Genomic DNA, 19135 nt, shown 5'->3' on the forward strand with positions numbered 1-19135 from the left:
CTCTGCCTAATCATATTGAGCTTGAAGTTACTTTCCATGGGCGAATGCGTCCGAACCGCAAGAAAAGTACAAACCTACCTGGTGGTCCTAGAGGTTCGAACACTTGCTCTCCTGGGCCCCTACACATGTGTGCATAAAAGTGCATGTGGTTCGCAAGCGCCCCTGGGATCACGTGGACCAGGCCAACCAATCCGAAAGGGGATCCCCATTATGCTTATGGGGATTCCATTTTATGTATGGAATCCCCATAACCGTGAATAGAAATATTCCCCCTCCCCCCCCCCCCCCCCACCCCAAAACACCACAATTGCACACCAGTTAAATAAAAAATCATTACATGTTCAAAATTAATTAAGATGCAATTAAATTAAACATTTAAAACATTTAATTTTTTGAAAAATAAATGTAAATGTTTTAAAGTGGCTAAAAATAAAAATATTTTGTTAAAATTATTTTTATATTTATTTAAACTCTTGCGCTTGTAAAAGGCCCAATGCTTGCATTTACCAGGAGTAAGATTTTCACGGCTATTTGCTGCGCAGTTCTCTGCCAGCTAATGTCCGTTTCCCGGGGATGCGATGGATCTGTCGAGCTGAAACTTGGCAGATCACAAGTACCGGGTTTTCATACATGTGCATCGCACACAGAAACCGGGAACTTGTGGGACACTTGCAACTGCATACACATTATGATTTTTTTTTTTTGTGCCCTGTTACTATTCCTTAATAATGGATTCCAACATTTTCCCGTCAACTGATGTGCTAATTGGCCTGTAGTTCCCAGTTTTTTTTTCTCTTCCCTCCTTTCTTGAATAGTGGGGTTACATTTGCTACCTTGGAATCTGCTGGAACTGTTATAGAATCTAGGTAACTTTGAAAGATCACAACCAATGCAGCCACCTCTCTTTTTTTTTTAGAACCCTAGGATTTGTCGGATTTTAGTCCCATTATTTTCTCAAGTGCTTTTTATTGTGTTCCAAACAGATGAGACTGCACACAGGGAGGTTAAAGTAAGTGACCTCAGTCTTTATTAAGACACTCCAGAATGAGTAACAGGCCTTGGGGGCCAGCTTATATACAGTGCTCCCAAGGGATGCTGGGATCCCTCGGGACTTCAGGGGATGTGCTCCCTGGTGATGGAACAAGGGAGTGCATGCTTTACAGATACACAACACTTTCTCTCTACTCATCATTACTTTAAGTTCCTCACTCTTATTAACTCCTTAGTTTCCTGCTATTTTTGGTATTGGCTGGCTTCTGTGATGGTGGGGAGCTCAAGAGCAGGCTGAGATGGATCATCTCGGCACTTCTGGCTGAAGATGGTTGTGAACGCTTCAACCTTGGCTTTTCCACTTGCGTGCTGGGCTCTGCCATCATTGTGGATGGGGATGTTCATGGAGCCACCTCCTCCTGTTTAATTGTTCATCACCATTCACAATTGGATGTGGCTGGACTGCAGGGTTTTGATCTGATTCTTGGTGGGAATGCTTAGCTTTGTCAATAACAAGCTATTTCTGCTGATCTAATGCAGGAAACACGGCAGCCAATTTGCGCACAGCAGGTTCTCGCCAACAGCAGTGTGATGAACAGATAATCGGTTGGTTTTGGAAATGCAGTGGTGGTTTACTGAGACTTAATTTTTCTCATTTTGATTGCAATTTATACAAGTGTCATTTTATATATTTTTTTTTAGAAGTTGCGTGCTGTGGGATCTGAAGCGGGAACAGTTTCTCCATGTGAGGTAAGCTGAAGAGAAAAATTAGGAATAGCATGTGGAAGGTAGCCTAATTTGTGCAGTTTCATGTCATTTTGGCACAATGGTGGTGCAAATTATAAATTGAAGTTGTATTTTTGGGAGACCCAAGGAGGGGGAATTGTTAAATGCTATATAAATCAAGTTTTGTTGAATCAAATATTGTGATTTTGAGGTGAGTCATGGTGGGTGATGGTCCTGGCAAGAACAGTTTTGGTGAGAGAACTTTCTCCTCCACTTCCAAGTGCCACTCTTGTACTGAGATGAAACTCAAGGATATTTGAAACCAGTTACTCTAAACTTGTATTAGGAATATTATGTACACTTCTGGGTACCCTACCTTAAAGCTTTGTATGTGTTGAAGAGGAATTGGATTAAAGCTCTGTTTCCAGGATTTATGGTTGAAATTTATAAGAAAATGGTTGAAGTTACCTAATGTAACTTCCAACAATGTTTTCTAGTCCTGTATACCTCTGAAAACTCTGCACTTGAGTTCATTGGGAATGCCAGACAGTGAAATCGCTGCACGCTGGAAAAACTGAACCAGATAGTAGTAGATACATACAGAATGTGTTTAATGATTGGTCAGTCTTGCTGTCATTCACAGCATGCTGGGACTTGCTTTTTATAAGGCTGGTTCTTTCCTCCCCTCCTGGGTGTCAAAGGAAAATTACTGTAGACTTTGAAACCTCCAGTGAAATCAGTGAATATAATTGGAATTTGTTTTGCTTTGTCTAAAGCACCAACATTTTTTGCTATAATTTTGCTGAGAATTTATTCTCCAGTTCAAGTTTTGAATTAATAAAATACAGCATGTTCCCTATGCGACTAATGACATTTTGCAATAGAAAATGCTGCTATTTAATTTTTAAGATCATCTGATTTTGGTCACCTAATATCAATTAGATTACCTCTCTACTACTGTGTTAACAGGATGCTTATCTGACAAATAATAGATTATCAGAAGTTTCTTCCAATTAAACATTGATCTGATTTCCCCATGTGTCTCTTGATGTATTGCTGGGGGCAGTAAGGAACAAGAAGGCAGTGCTGTTCCCAGCGACTTGTAAAACGAAGCCTGCTGCCATCACCAAGATGGCCTGGCTTGGAGGTGGTAGCGGTGAGCAGATCATGGATTCAGTGTTGCAAGCGATTCAATGACCTGACTAGGTCAGGAAAGGTGAGCATAAGGCTATATTCTTCCATATCCTGCATTGTACACCCTCTTACTTTGTCTTGTCAGACCTACTCTATTCACAACCATTCCTCAGCCCCACTGCCAGAGTAAATGCATCTCCAGTCACTTGGCATGCTCAACTCCTGTTTCTTCCCTCCATCTCTGCCATTGCCTGCAATCCTCAGATCTTGTATGATCTAAAACCCCTCCAACCACTCTTCTCACACCCTTAAATGGCATTATTAGCACAATCCTCAAAGGCACATCACCATCCTCCTTGTGCACGTCTGATTTTTCACCTTCACCATTTGCACTGCATTCATTGGATATGAACATTTCTCAGAGCCACTTGTAGGTATGTTGTGCCTGGGAGAGGGTGAGGACTAGTGGGGGACCCCAACAGATTAGAAATTTCATTGGCAGCAGAGGAATACAAGATCCCTCAGCATATGAGAAGCTTTCAATGGGCCTCAGAATATTGACACTCTTGTGAAGTGTTTCATTTGCTGATCAACATTCTCAAAGTGCCATTAACTTAATATTATCCTCTCTTCTTTCCTCCAGTGCCTTCACATAAAGATCAAGAGCTAATGATGAGAGAGGAAAAAGACTTCACAGGACTGGGGACCCTCCTGAGGGTACACTATCGCATGACACAAGTGTAGCTGGCACCAGTGCAGATGTGAGCACCTCGGTTGGTCCATTTTAGACCAGTAGATGGGACTGCAATTGGTGACTCGCATGACACACAAAAGCAAGATCAGCAGAGAATGATGGAAGGGACAGATGAGAACACGCCAGAGGGTGCTGTCATCTCCAAGCTCCGCTGATCAGGACAGAGATACAGAAACTCTGGGGCTTGTGCTGAAAAGGAAATTGCTGGAGGCACAGCAGAAGCTCGGTGAGGTATTGGTAGGCCTGGCAGGCACACTGTTCACAGTGGCTGAGGAGAGGAGAGAGTCCAACTAGAACGTGTATGGGGTGGTGACACACGGCTTTTCAACTCTGCAATCCACCATGGGGCATGTGGCAAGCTCCATGGAAATTCTAGCAGTCTGCTCACGTGAGTAAATGTTAGCACCCTTCGCGTCCTGCATGCAGGCTCGGATGGTGGCTTTACAGACTGACCACAAGCCTCTTCATCGGCTTTGACGAGATTGTAGAGTGATTGGATTGGAGCTTCCAAGGCTTCACTGATTTCCTCCACCCTGCTGTCCTGCAGATGGACAGCACTGATGTGCCACTGCTCCATGGGAGGAGCATGGCGGAACGGATGAGGCAATGCAGACGTTGCTCGAAGCATTGGATCGTTTCATCCATTGCCAGCCCTTCAATCAATACCCAAAATATGCCTCACTTCAGCTGGCCCATACTGCCCCTGCATAGTCAATGACGGGGCCCTCGTCGGCTCAAATCCAGAGGTCATCAGCCAAGAGCAATTAAAGACATTGAGAGAGGTGAACAGCAGCCTTCCACTATCTTTGCTGAAGCCACAGGGGCAACACTACATAGAAGTGGTCGGCATAGGAAGAGAAAGAATATATAGATCAGAGTTAGCACATGGGTGTCACATTATTTAATGGTAAACCATTTATTTTGATAATTAAATATTTGTCACTCACACCACTAAACTGTTTCTGATTATTGAATGCAGACTGCACAGTGAGATTGTAATGTGTGTGGATGGCGGAGAGATTATTTGAATCTCGTATTGGAGAGATTGAGGGTTACATGACCGTGCGCGGGGGATATGGTTGACGGGGCTACAATGGTTCAGTTGACATTGGTGTAACTGAACTTTGTGATATTAAAGCTTTCCTTGTGTCACAAGCAGCAATACGTTCGGGTGGCCGTGCCCCCAGGTCTGCATCATTATTGTCTTTATCAGATATGAGCGCCATCTGTTTGCTCAGCTATGTTGTGTAGGACGCTGCATGCAAAAATGATCTGCGACACCGTGGCTGGCGAATATTGTAGAGAACCACCACACCGGTCAAGGCTGCCTGAACCTTAACTTCAATATTCTATGGCTTGCTTAATAACGCATCACATGCTGATGTCGCTGTCGTTGGTCTCCGGCAGTTGGGTGGATAGGTTCCTTGGAGGTATAATTAGCCACTATTCTGTCTGGTTGATCCCAGGTAGAAACTTTGTGGGGATATTCGACTGCTGCAGTATGAAGGCATCATGGTAGCTCCCAGGGAATCATGCTCAGATCTGCATGAACCTCTCTTTATGGTTGCAGATGAGTTGAATATTAATGGTTTTGGAAGCCCTTGCAGTTTGCATGCTTCTGCTTAGTCGAGAGGTGCAATCTATGACTCCCTGTTCTTGTGGAAAGCCTGCCAGATGTGAATCCCATTGCTTGCGGTGTCTGACTGTCTTCATCACATGGAAACATTATATATCTGTTGGCCCTGACAAATGATCCATCCTGTTGCTTCTCTACCCGCTCCTCTTCATCAGTCCAAAACACCTGCAGCAATGGTGGCACCTGTAAAGGTCTTCTCCCTTGACAACTCGAGAATTTATAAATGACTATCTAGAGCTAAGGACTGTAGTCAAACTATAGCCTACAATGAATTGAAGGTGTAGCAGCTTTCACAAGGATGTCTGAGTGGCTGCAGGACATTTTGGAGGAGGAGGGTGAACAGCCAGTTGTCGTGGTGCATATAGGTTCCAACGATATAGGTAAAAAACGGGATGGGGTCCTACAAGCTGAATTTAGAGAGCTAGGAGTTAAATTTAAAAAGCGGGACCTCAAGGGTAGTAATCTCAGGATTGCTACCAGTGCCACGTGCTAGTCAGAGGAGAAATAGCAGGCTAGCTAAGATGAATACGTGGCTTGAGGAGTGGTGCAGGGGGGAGGGATTCAAATTCCTGGGACATTGGAAACGGTTCTGGCGGAGGTGGGACTAGTACAAACGGGGCGGTCTGCACCTGGACAGGACCGGAACCAATGTCCTGTGGGGAGTGTTTGCTAGTGCTGTTGGGGAGGGGTTGAACTAATATGTCAGGGGGATGGGAATCTATGCAGGGAGACAGAGGGAAGTAAAATGGGGGCAGAAGCAAAAGATAGAAAGAAGAAAAGTGGAGGGCAGAGAAACCCAAGGCAAAATTCAAAAAGGACCACATTGCAGCAAAACTCTGAAGGGACAGTGTGTTAAAAAGACAAGCCCTGAAGGCTCTGTGCCTCAATGCGAGGAGTATTCGTAATAAGGTGGACGAACTAATTGCGCAGGCAGCTATTAACGAATTTGATGTAATTGGGATTACAGAGACATAGCTCCAGGGTATCCAAGGCTGGGAACTCAACATCCAGGGTTATTCAACATTTCAGGAAGGATAGACAGAAAGGAAAAGGAGGTGGGGTAGCGTTGTTGGTTAGAGAAGAAATTAATGCAATAGTAAGGAAGGACATTAGCTTGGATGATATGGAATCTGTATGGGTAGAGCTGCGGAATACCAAAGGGCAGAAAACACTAGTGGGAGTTGTGTACAGACCACCAAACAGTCGTAGTAAGGTTGGGGACAGCATCAAACAAGAAATTAGGGATGCGTGCAATAAAGGTACAGCAGTTATCATGGACGACTTTAATCTACATATAGATTGGGCTAACCAAACTGGCAGCAATACGGTGGAGGAGGATTTCCTGGAGTATATTAGGGATGATTTTCTAGACCAATATGTCGAGGAGCCAACTAGAGGGCTGGCCATCCTAGACTGGGTGATGTGTAATAAGAAAGGACTAATTAACAATCTTGTTTTCCTTTGGGGGGGAAAAGTGACCTTAATATGGTAGAATTCTTTAAGATGGAGAGTGGGACAGTTAATTCAGAGACAATGGTCCTGAACATAAGGAAAGGTAACTTCGATGGTGTAAGGTGTGAATTGGCTAGAGTAGACTTGCGAATGCTACTTAAAGGGTTGACAGTGGATAGGCAATGGCACACATTTAAAGCGCACATGGATGAACTTCAACAATTGTACATCCCTGTCTGGAGTAAAAATAAAACTGAAGGTGGCTCAACTGTGGCTAACGCGGGAAATTTAGGGACAGTGTTAAATCCAAGGAAGAGGCATGTAAATTGGCCAGAAAAAGCAGCAAACCTGAGGACTGGGTGAAATTTAGATTTTAGCAGAGGAGGACAAAGGCTTTAATTAGGAGGGGGAAAATACAGTACGAGAGGAAGCTTGCTGTCAACATAAAAACTGACTGCAAAAGCTTCTATAGATATGTGAAGAGAAAAAAATTAGTGAAGACAAACTTAAGTCCCTTGCAGTCAGAATGAGGTGAACTTATAATGGGGAACAAAGAAATGGCAGACCAATTGAACAAATACTTTGGTTCGGTCTTCACGAAGGAAGACACAAATAACGTTCCAGAAATACTAGGGGACTGAGGGTCTAGCGAGAAGGAGGAACTGAAGGAAATCCTTTATTAGTCAGGAAATTGTGAGGGGGAAATTGATGATGGGATTGGAGGCCGATAAATCCCCAGGGCCTGATAGTCTGCATCCCAGGGTACTTAAGGAAATGGCCCTAGAAATAGCAAATGCATTGGTGATCATTTTCCAACAGACTACTGACTCTGGATCAGTTCCTATGGACTGGAGGGTAGCTAATGAAACACCAATTTTTTTTTAAAAAAAGGAGGGAGAGAGAAAACGGGTAATTACAGACCAGTTAGCCTGACATCAGTAGTGGGGAAAATGTTGGAATCAATTATTAAAGATGAAATAACAGTGCATTTGGAAAGCAGTGACAGGATCGGTCCAGGTCAGCATGGATTTATGAAAGTGAAATCAGGCTTGACAAATCTTCTAGAATTTTTTGAGGATGTAACTAGTAGAGTGGACAAGGGAGAACCAGTGGATGTGGTGTATTTGGACTTTCAAAAGGCTTTTGACAAGGTCCCATACAAGAGATTGTTGTGCACAATTAAAGCACATGGTATTGGGGGTAATGTATTGATGTGGATAGAGAACTGGTTGGCAGACAGGAAGTAAAGAATAGGAATAAACTGGTCCTTTTCAGAATGGCAGGCAGTGACTAGTGGGGTGCTGCAGGGCTCAGTGCTGGGACCCCAGCTAGTTACAATGATTTAGATGAAGGAATTGAGAGTAATAGCTCCAAGTTTGCAGATGACACTAAGCTGGGTGGTGGTGTGAGCTGTGCGGAGGATGCTAAGAGGCTGCAGGATGACTTGGACAGGTTAGGTGAATGGGCAAATGCATGGCAGATGCAGTATAATGTGGATAAATGTGAGGTTATCCACTTTGGTGGCAAAAACATGAAGTCAGAATATTAGCTGAATGGTGGCAGATTCGGAAAAGGGGAGGTGCATGGGTGACCTGGGTGTCATGGTACATCAGTCATTGAAGGTTGGCATGCAGGTGAAGAAGGCAAATGGCATGTTGGCCTTCATTGCTAGGGGATTTGAGTGTTGGAGCAGGGAGGTCTTGGTGCAGCTGTACAGGACTTTGGTGAGGCCTCACCTGGAATATTGTGTTCAGTTTTGGTCTCCTAATCTGAGGAAGGACGTTATCGCTATTAAGCGAGTGCAGCGAAGGTTCACCAGACTGATTCCTGTGACGGCAGGACTGACATGAGGAGAGACTGGATCGACTGGGCCTGTATTCACTGGAATGAGCAGGGATCTCGTATAAAATTCTGATAGGAATGGACAGGTTAGATGCAGGAAGAATGTTCCCGATGTTGGGGAAGTCCAGAACCAGGGACACAGTTTAAGCATAAGGGGTAAGCCATTTAGGACTGAGATGAGGAGAAATGTCTTCACTCAGAGTTGTTAACCTGTGGAATTCCCTACCGCAGAGAATTGTTGATGCCAGTTCATTGGATATATTCAAGAGGGAGTTAGATGTGGCCCTTACAGCTAAAGGGATGAAGGGGTATGGAGAGAAAGCAGGAAAGGGGTACTGAGGTGAATGATCAGCCATGATCTTATTGAACGGTGTGCAGACTCGAAGGGCCAAATGGCCTACTCCTGCACCTATTTTCTATGTTTGATTCCCAACATATGCCGAATAATCAATTGGTAGAACAGCTATAATTAATATCCTTGAACTAGTAAGTGGAAATTTAGTTAAGGTTCCTGTTACTGGTCACTGTCCATTAGTCCCTTTTGTGTATATAAATGTTTTTAAATTGGTGAGGGGAAAATGTGGTTCATATTACACTCCCTGTGATTACACATGTGATGATGGGCAGGTACTCTAATTGGCAAGATGTGACTAGTAGTGTCCTGCAGGGATCTGTGTTGGGGCCTCAACTATTCACTAATAATGACATGGGATAAAAAACACATCCAAATTTGCTCATGACATGAAGATTGGTGACATTGTAGGCAGTGTAGATGAAAGCAATGACAGCATGTGGGAGTTTGTGAAAAGCATTGTGATCCCGGATGACCACGTCTCCAGTAAGTGGCTACATCTGTGAACTTCAGCTCAGTTCTTGAGCTGGCGTGCGAGATGCAGACATTGCTTGGGCATCTGGGGACAGGGGTGGTGTTATCTCGACACTTTGATCCAGGAGGCAGTCACACCCCTTGGGTTAGGTAGTTGTACAAGTCTGTTTTGTGGTCAAGGACAGGAGGGTGTGACTGCAAGTCAGGCAGGCAGGGGGATCCCAGGTGCAGTGCTAGAGGAGCCTCTGGCTGTGCCCTTATCCAACAGGTATGAGGTTCTTGCCTGTGGATGAGGGAAAAGTCTGCAGTGTGGATGAGCAAACTGACCACTGCACCATGGTACAGGAGGCCATTTAAGTGGGGGGAGCAAAAAGGACTGTTGTAGTGGTAGGGGACAGTATAGTCGGGGGGATAAATACTGTTCTCTGCAACTGCGGTAGGGAGTTCCGAAGGCTGTGTTGTCTACCCGGTACCAGGGTTAAGGATATCTCCTTGTGGCTAAAGAAGAATTTGGAGTGGGAGGAGGAGAATACAATTGTCGTGGTCCATGTTGGAACCAACGACATAGGCAGAACTAGGGATGAGGTTCTGCTGAGACAGTTTGAGGTGCTTGGGTCCAAATTAAAATGCAGAACCTCAAAGGTAATAATCTCTGGAATGCTACCTGAGCCACATGCAAATTGGCATAGGGACAGGCATATCAGTTAAATGCGTGGCTGAGTGGTGTGGGAGGAAGGGTTTTAATTCATGAGGCACTGGCACCGGAACTGGGTAAAGAGGGAGCTGTTGCACTTGAGCAGGGCTAGGCCTAGTCCTGGCGCATCGAATAACTAGAGCTATAGATAGGGTTTTAAACTAAAGGAGGTGGGGAGGGAGGAGGGAGCAAGTGAAGGGAAATTTAAAAATGTAAAAGTGTCAAGGCAATGGAGTGGTGAAGCAATTTCAGTAAAGATAAGCAGAGTGTGACAGGAAAGAACAGTGTTTAATGGTAAAAGTGCATCAGCGAATAAGCTGAAAGCTGGGATTAATGGTAAAATTTTAAAATTAAACATTCTTTATCTGAATGCATGAAGTGTTCGTAACCAGATCGACGAGTTAGTGGCACAAATAGAGATAAATGATTTTGATCTAATAGCTATTAGTCATGGTTGCAAGGTGACCAAGGTTGGGAACTAAATATTCCAGGCTACTTGACATTTTGAAAACACAGGCAGAATGGAAAAGGAGGGGGTGGGGGTTAGCCCTGCCAAAGGATAACATGTACAGTAGTGAGAGGATCTTGGCTCAGAAGATCAAGTAGTTGAATCAGTATGGGTGGAGAGGAGATAAAAACACTGGTGGGAGTAGTTTATAGGACCTCAAACAGTAGCTATACCATTGGATAGAGTATTAATCAACAAATAATTGGAGCTTGTAATAAAGGTACTGCAATAATTGGGAGGGACTTCAATCTTTTCGACAGAAGAAATCAAATTGGCAAAGGTAGTCTGGAGGATGAGTTCATGGAATGCATTCGAAACAATTTTCTAGAACAATACGTAATGGAACTATTGTGTAATGAGACTGGGTTAAGTAGTAATCTCAAAGAATCCTCTGGGGCAGAATGATCATATGATGGACACTTCGCATTGAGTTTGGGAGTGAAATACTTGTGTTCGAATCTAGATTCTTAAACTTATACTTAAATAAAGCCAATTACATGGGTATGAGGGATGAGTTGATAGATTTGGAAATTGGATTAAAAGGTATGGTAAGCAGTGGCAAACATTTAAAGAAATATTCCAAAATTACAACAAATATACATTCCATCTTGGCTTGCTCCCGAGCTCCCCACCATCACATAAACCAGCCAATATCACAAATAGTGGGAAACCAAGGGGCTAATAAGTGTGAGGAACCTAAAGTCATTAAGATCAGTAGAGGAAAAAACTCTTGAGAAACTAATGGGACTAAAAGCTGACATCACCAGGACCTGATGGCCTGCATCCTAGGGTTCTAAGAGATGGCTGCAAAGATAGTGGATGCATTAGTTGTGATCGTTCAAAATTCCCTAGATTCTAGAAGCATCCCAGCAGATTGCAAGGCAGCAAATGTAACCCCCACTATTCAAGAAAGAAGGGAGAGAAAAAACTTGTCTGGAAAATGCTGGAATCCATTATTAAGGAAGTCATATGATTAGACAGAGTCAACATGGTTTTATGAAAGGGAAATTGAATTAACAAATTAGTTTTTTGAAGGATGTAAATAGGGTAGATAAAAGGGAACCAGTGGATGTAGTATATTTAGATTTCCAAAAGGCATTTGATAAGGTGTCACTTGCAAGATAAAGGCTCCATAGGGTTGAGGGTAATATATTAGCATAGATGGAGGATTGGTTAATGAACAGAAAATAAGAGTAAGAATAAAGGTCATTTTGCAGTTGGCAGGCTGTAACTAGTGGAGAGCCACAAGGATCAGTGCTTGGGCCTTAGCTATTTACAGTCTATATTAATGACTTGGATAAAGGGGCCGAGTGCAATATATCCAAATTTGCTGACAATACATAACTCGGTGGGAAGATAATCTCCTGAGTAGGACACAGAGCCTGTAAAGGTATATAGACAGGTTAAGTGGGCAATAACGTGGCAGATGGAGTATAATGTAGGGAAATGTGAGGTTATTCACTTTGGTGAGAAGAATAGAAAAACAGGATATTTTTTAAATGGTGCAAAATTATAAAATGTAGGTGTTCAGAGAGATTTGGGTGTCCTTGTACTGGAATCATACAATTGGCATGCAGGTACAGCAAGGAGTTAGGAAGACAAATGGCATGTTGGCCTTGCAAGTGGGTTAGAGTACAAGAGTAAGGAAGTCTTACTACAATTGTACAGGCATTTGGTGAGACCACACCTGGAGAACTACAGTTTTAGCCTCTATCTGAGGAAGGACATACTTGCCTTAGCAGCAGTGCAACAAAGGTTCAATAGAGTGATTCTTGGGATGAGGGGTTGTCCTATCAGGAGAGATTCAGTCGAGATTGTGAGCTTATACTTCATGGAGTTCAGAAGAATGAGAGGTGATCTCATTGAAACATTAAGATTGTGAGGGAGATTGATGGGGTAGATGCTGAGTTTGTTTCCCCTAGCTGGAGAATCTAGAACTAGGAGGCACAGTCTCAGGATAAGGGGTTGGCCATTTAAGACTGAGGTGAGGACACATTTCTTCAGAGGTTTGTGAAGCTTTGGACTTCTCTACCTGAAAGGGCAGTGGCTGCTGAGTTGTTGAGTATATTCAAGGCAGAGATGATAGATTTTGGACTCTTATGGGGATAGGAAAGTGGAGTTGCGGTCCAAGGCCAGCCATGATCTAATTGACTGGCGGAGCAGGCTTGCAGGACCGTATGGCCTACTCCTGCTCCTAATTCTTATTAAGCATAAAATTACAAACATAGATTAAATGGGCAAAACTGTGGCATAGATTTCAGTGTCGGCAAATGTGAGATCATCCACTTTGGACTTTTTTTTAAAAGGAATTGAACGAGGTACTTTCTAAATGCTGAAAGGCTAAAAACAGTGGAGGTCCAAAGTGACTTGGGGTTTCAGGTACATAGAACATTAAAATATGAACAGGTACAGAAAATAATCAAAATGGCTAATGGAATGCTGGCCTTTATATCTAGAGGACTAGAATACAAGGGGGTAGATGTAATGCTGCAGCTATACAAAGCCCTGGTTGGACTCCACCTGGAGTACTGAGAGCAGTTCTGGGCACTACACCTTAAAGATTCATTGGCCTTGGAGGGAGTGCAGCCTAGGTTTACCAGAATGATACCCTGACCCCAGAGGTTAAATTATGAGGAGAGATTACACAAACTAGGATTGTGTTCCCTAGAATTTAAAAGATTAAGGGGTGATTTGATCGAAGTTTTCAAGATATTAAGGGGAACAGGTAGGGTAGATAGAGAATGTATTTCTACTTGGAGAGTCTAGAATAGGGCATAATCAAAAAATTAGAGCCAGACCTGTCGGGACTGAAATTAGGAAACACTTCTACACAAGGGGTGGTTGGAGTTTGGAACACTCTGCTGCAAACAGCAACTGATGCAAGATCAATTGTTAATTTTAAATCTGCGATTGATAGATTTTTGTTAATCAAAGTTATTACGGGCTAAGGGGCAAAGGTGGATACATGGAGTTGGGTCCCAGATCAGCCATGCCCTCATTGAATGGCGGAGCAAGCTCGAGGGGCTAAATGGCATACTCCTGTTCCTGAATAGCATTACGTAGAATATACAGCACACAGTCCATTGCCTCCCCATCCAACTTGCCCAAGCACAACTCTCCACTCCTTTCTACCTCATACAACCATCCGCCCCCCCCCCCCAAAATGCATCCATACCACTCCGTGGTAGGGAGTTCCATATGCCTGCCACTCTCCAGTCAAAGTTTGTTCTGAACTGCCCATCTGATTTTTCTTTTTCCTGGTGACCATCCTATATTGACAGACACCAGGCCTGTTCTCCCCTGCAAGTAGCAACTCCATGAAAATCCCTCCCAATCTCAAAGACCTCTACTAAGTCACCCGTCAGCCCCCTCCCCTCAAAAGAAAAGAGACCCAGTCTGTTCATCCCTTCACAATAGGTACAATTTTGCAGCATCTGCACCTTCTATGTAAATCATTTCTGCTTACTCTCCGGTGCTACTCCATCCCCTTTACAATATGGCACACAGAACTGTACACAGCATTCCAAGTTTGTTCCAACCAAGGCTCGATACAAGTTCAGCATAACTACTTTACTTTTCAACTCCATCCCTCGAGAAATAACCCCCACTGCTTGGTGAACGGCCCGTTCACACTGTCCAGGCTCTCAGAAATAATGACCACTTTTACCTCGGAGCATGCCAGGGGACTGTGGAGCTGTACCAAAACAAGGAGTCAAGGGGAGCAAAATTGCCGTGTTTTATAGTCCCATTAGCACCTTCTGGGGTGGGGGAGGGTGCTAATGGGGCACAATGAGGATATCGCACCAGGGAAGGTCAATAGCACATCTGGGGAAATTACCCCGGAGGTTTCGGGGGGCATTGTCGTTAGTGCCGCATCCCACAAGTTGCGGCCCGGGCCGGCGCGCAAATGGCGATGACGATTGCCCCGCGGGAGGAGAGGCTGGCGCCGACCTGTTTCAGTGACTGCATCGCAGAGTGCGAAGCTGGCGGAAATCCGCTGGCGGGGCGCTCCCTTAAAGGAGAGGCTGTTTGCCCTGTGAGCCACCATATTTTTCAGTCTGACGACTCTGCTGTCAGCTCGACAATGGTGGCCCTCACCTTGACCAGGCCACCATCCTGCAGCGCGGCACTCCGTTATGGGTGCCAGGCTGTTGGCCCAGGACTGCAGGGTGCGCAGCGGCCCTCCCCATTAATTGAAGGAGGGGCGTTGTTCCACGTTAGCGCTATGCGGAGCATCTGCGTAGCGCTGATGTTGCCGGCAGACTCTGGAGTGCAGCACTGGAATCGGGCAGTGCTCCGTTTCTGTTGAAGGGCTGAATTCCGCACTGTGGGCGGAGCCTCCAGGCCAGGCAATAAATGTCCTGGCCCCGGAAGATTACTGCCGCCAAATGGGGGGTGGGGCACTTTTGCCCCTAAGATTTTGACGGGAGAAAATTGCAAAGAGTAAACATCAGGACATCTACTAGTTGAGCCGAATGTTATGCGACAGCCAGCGCTTTGAGAAAAGGGAGATCATGATTAACCTGGTGTCCTTTTTTCAAACACCAACTGTATGTCAGTAAGTGAGGTTGACATCTATTTGGATTTTGAAAAAGCTTCTAATTAGGTTCTTCAGCAATTATAAAATAAGAGAACAAGTATGGTGCTCAATAGAAAACTGGATCGAATGATGTTGGGAAGGATATTGCTATAGATTTTCTATTGGATCAAAAACGTACAATATTAGAGGTTCATTGGACAGATGTGTTTATAAAAACATTTAAACTCATCAACATGACTTGAAGAGCAATTATATTTATTTCCTACTAGCAAGAACTACAGTTGCAGCGTTGAAGATCCAGAATCCAGACTCGGACGGTCGGTGGCAGGGTCATCCAGAATCTGTAAAATGTTCCAGAACCCAGACCTGCCGACTTGGGGTGGGGGTCCTCCTCGCCGCTCTGCCCAAAAACCTTGGCGGGGCCCTCTCTCTTCAGCAGGGCCCTCCCCCTGTCTTTGACATTCAGAAATCTGGAAATACCCAAACCTGGACTCTGGTGTTTCCAGATTCATGATGTCAGAAACATGTTCGAAAGTACGGAAAAACACGAAGTCCAAATGGCCTTGTCCCGAGGATTCTGGATTTTAGGTGCTGCATCTGTATATGCAAGTTCACTGATTTTCGGCATTACTGTTAAATGGTACAATTGATTGCACTTGCAGGGAATTATCTATTTGTGCTCCCTTTGGTGTCTTTCTATTAAGTACATACTTCCCATCCTTTTATACTCAATGTATTACATGCTACTTGTCTGTATGTCCCTCTAACATCTCTGTCTTCCTGAAAGCTTTTCCAGTCTTATTGTATGCCAAATCCCTGTTTTTGTGTAATCTGCAAATTGAGATTATGCTCCCAGTGCCCAAATGCAAATCATCGATGTATATGCAAATCATCGCTACATACGCCAAGAACAAAGGTGGGCCCAGCACTGTGGGTACATCAATTACAATCCTTCTCCAAACCAAGCAATATCCATTAACCTTAACTCATTGATTTATCTGTCAACCAGGTTTCTATCCATGCTCCTATATTTCCTCTTGTACCATAAGCCTGAATTTTTCTCATCAAAACAAACTCTCTTGCCTATGTACCAGTTCTGGGCAGGTACCCATTGAGTCAGTAGATGCCATATAATACTAAATAGTCTTATTTTAAAAGACAATTGGGAATGTCAAGGGGACACCATTTAAAATTTCCAAATGGGGTTGGCTCATACTTTTTGCTTTACTTAAAAGCTCTTTTATAACTAAAATATAACACAACAGAACTGTGAATTTGGGTAAAGTCCATATGTTCATGTGATGGTAGGGTTTATGTTGCAACTCATAGGAGATTATTTATTATCCATTAGATAATAAATCAATTCCGGTTGGGGACCTTCATTCGATGCGCAATGTACGGGGCGATGACTTCCCTGTACGTATGAAAATGCTGGAGTCACGTGGGCCTGGACCACCAATCACTCGGTAATATTCTCATTTGATAATGGGAACTCCGTTTTTACGAGTTCCCATTACTATCAATGAGAATAAACCTCAAACAAGAAATACAACATCATAAATTTAAAAAAAACCCTTTCATTTCAAAATTAATTGAACATGCAAGACTCGGAATATCGCTTTCGCCAAATATTTGGCTCTGAGCGCACCTGTATTTAGGATGGAAAAAAAACACCATGTAAAAAGCTGTTGCAGCCCTTGGATCAGTGGTAGTTATAAAGACCTGCAAAAAAATAAGTTAAAGTTTTGATTTTTTTTTAATTCTTTTGCAGCGATTTGCTAGATAAGTGTCTTGTAAATATTTTGTGAATTTTTTTTTTTTCTTCCAACTTATTTTCAGGTGTTTTTCTGCCCTCCCTTGGCCCAACTCGCAGCGGTATCAGCCTCAGATTAAAGTTGGCGAGGATTACGGTTATCCTCGTGCAACGCCAATTTTTACCGCTGCTCAAATTAAACCTTAAATTTACAGCCTCCTAGTGAGAGCGTTGTGCTAATTTTGGCACAAAAATACAATTATCGCCGAGAGCTGAATTTCTAGCCTGGAGTGTTTTAATAGGGTTGAAAATAAACTGACCTTAATGGACAGGGTTTTAACAAAAATGTATGATTACATTTAATTTTTATGTTTTAAAACTCTTACGCTGGCAAAAGTAAGCTATATGCCTGCTTTTACCAAGCATAAAAGTTTGAAGGACATTTGCTGGGCAAGAGATGGGCAAATAGCCCTAACACTCCATGAGAATGTCCTTCTGGGAATGCAGAGGATCTGTCAAGAGAAATCTTGACAGATTGGAAAAGCTTGTTTTTGGCACATGCGCATCGCACCCTGAAAACCGGCTTTTGCAAGGCCTCGCCGGGTCCGTGTGCACTTCCTACGGACCCTGTGAAGCTGGAATTTTAGGCCTTGTATGTTTGGGAGAGAATCTATGGGGCTGAATTTGTGGTCGGAGGCTTCCCGCGGGCAGATGCTTCCGATCAGCAAAAAATCTACGCACTTACCTTCTGCCTCGGGATCCATGGAGACTTGTGCTCCTGGGCGCCTCTGCGTAGAGGCCCATGTATCCCAGGGGTGGGTGTGGTTTGCAAACGCCCCTGGGATCACGTGGGCAGGTCCAACCAATAAAAGGGGATCCACATTTATGGAGATTCATATGTATGGAAAGCCCATAAGCATGAATGGGGATCACATGAAAAATATATCGAGACAGCAAATTTTTTTTAAATTACAAATTTAAAATTAATTAAAATGGCATTTAATTAAATATTTAAAACAAGTTTTTGAAAAATAAATTTGCATGTTTTAACAGGGCTAAAAATAAACTTGCCTTATTGCAAGGGGTTTTTAAATGTATAAACGATTGCTAAAAATGTGTTTTTAAAATTCTTACGCTGGTAAAAGCAGACCTTAGATTTGCTTTTACCAGGCATAAGAATTTCACAGGCATTCACTGGGTAGAATGGCCAGGGATGCATGCAATTTTGTCAAGAGAATACTTGACGGATCACAAGTTCCGGGTTTTAGTGCATGTGCAGTGCTTTCCTATACCTGGAGCTCAAGTGGTCCCTATGGGCACGTGCGCACATCATACCCTTTGGGGCCGCAAATTACGGCCCAATATATTTGAGTGGCTATGAATTCCAGAGTCTGCCAGCTAATTGTCATGGTGATATTGATGAGGAATTACCTCAAGTTCTGATTTGTTTATGCAATTGTGCTGGGCCTGAATTTTTAATATCCAGGCTAATGGATTTGGTTCTCATTTGCAGTAAGAAACAGCTAGGTGCCATTGTATTTTTTGATTGTTGATTTGCATTCCCAAAAGACTGCCTTAATCTCAAATTAATTCTACTGACGAGCGAGGAACTATAGGATATTTCTGGGATAGGATAGAGTTCATAGAATCATAGAATGATACAGCACAGGCTCTAATTCCTGTGCTGGCTTTTTGGTAGAGCAATAAAATTTGTCCCACTCCTCATAGCCCTGTACATTTTTTCCCTACAAGTATTTATCCAATTTCCTTTTGAAAGTTGCTACTGAATCTGCTTCCACCCTCCTTTTCGGCAGGGCATTTCAGATCACAACAACTCAGAAAAATTCCTCATGTCGCCCTTGGTTCTCTTACCAGTCACTTTAATTCTGTGTCCACTGGTTACCTACCTTTCTGCCACTAGAAACAGTTTCTCCTCATTGGTTCTGAATAGAGTAATTCATGATTTTGGACATCTTAGCAATTCTCTTCTCTGAGGGAAAACAACCCCAGCTACTCCAGTCTCCACATAACTGAAATCCCTCATCCCTGGCACATTCTAGTAAATCTCATCTGAACCCACTCTAAGGCTTTGACACCCTTTCTAAAGTATGGCGCCCAGAATTAACACTAATCCAGCTGAGGCCTAACCAGTGTTTTATAAAGGTCTAACATAGCTTTTGTACTTTATGCCTCTATTAATAAAGCTTTTAACAGCCTTCCCAGCTTGTCCTGTCACCCTCAAAGATTTGTGTACATATACCCCCAGGTTCCTCTGTTCCT

The 19135-nt window shown here is 43.5% G+C and overlaps 1 protein-coding gene across 2 annotated transcripts in view; it reads left to right on the plus strand.

Annotated features, from left to right (window-relative positions):
* The window catches only part of atp6v1h (ATPase H+ transporting V1 subunit H), a 145541-nt gene that overhangs the window by 57426 nt on the left and 68980 nt on the right, over positions 1 to 19135 (plus strand). For both annotated transcript variants that reach the window (XM_070875768.1, XM_070875777.1), the window contains exon 7: positions 1693 to 1740. In XM_070875768.1, the coding sequence (XP_070731869.1) occupies positions 1693 to 1740 (48 nt within the window). The remainder of the gene's footprint in view (positions 1 to 1692; positions 1741 to 19135) is intronic.

Source organism: Pristiophorus japonicus, chromosome 1, assembly GCF_044704955.1.
Source record: "Pristiophorus japonicus isolate sPriJap1 chromosome 1, sPriJap1.hap1, whole genome shotgun sequence".
Lineage (NCBI taxonomy): Eukaryota > Metazoa > Chordata > Chondrichthyes > Pristiophoridae > Pristiophorus > Pristiophorus japonicus.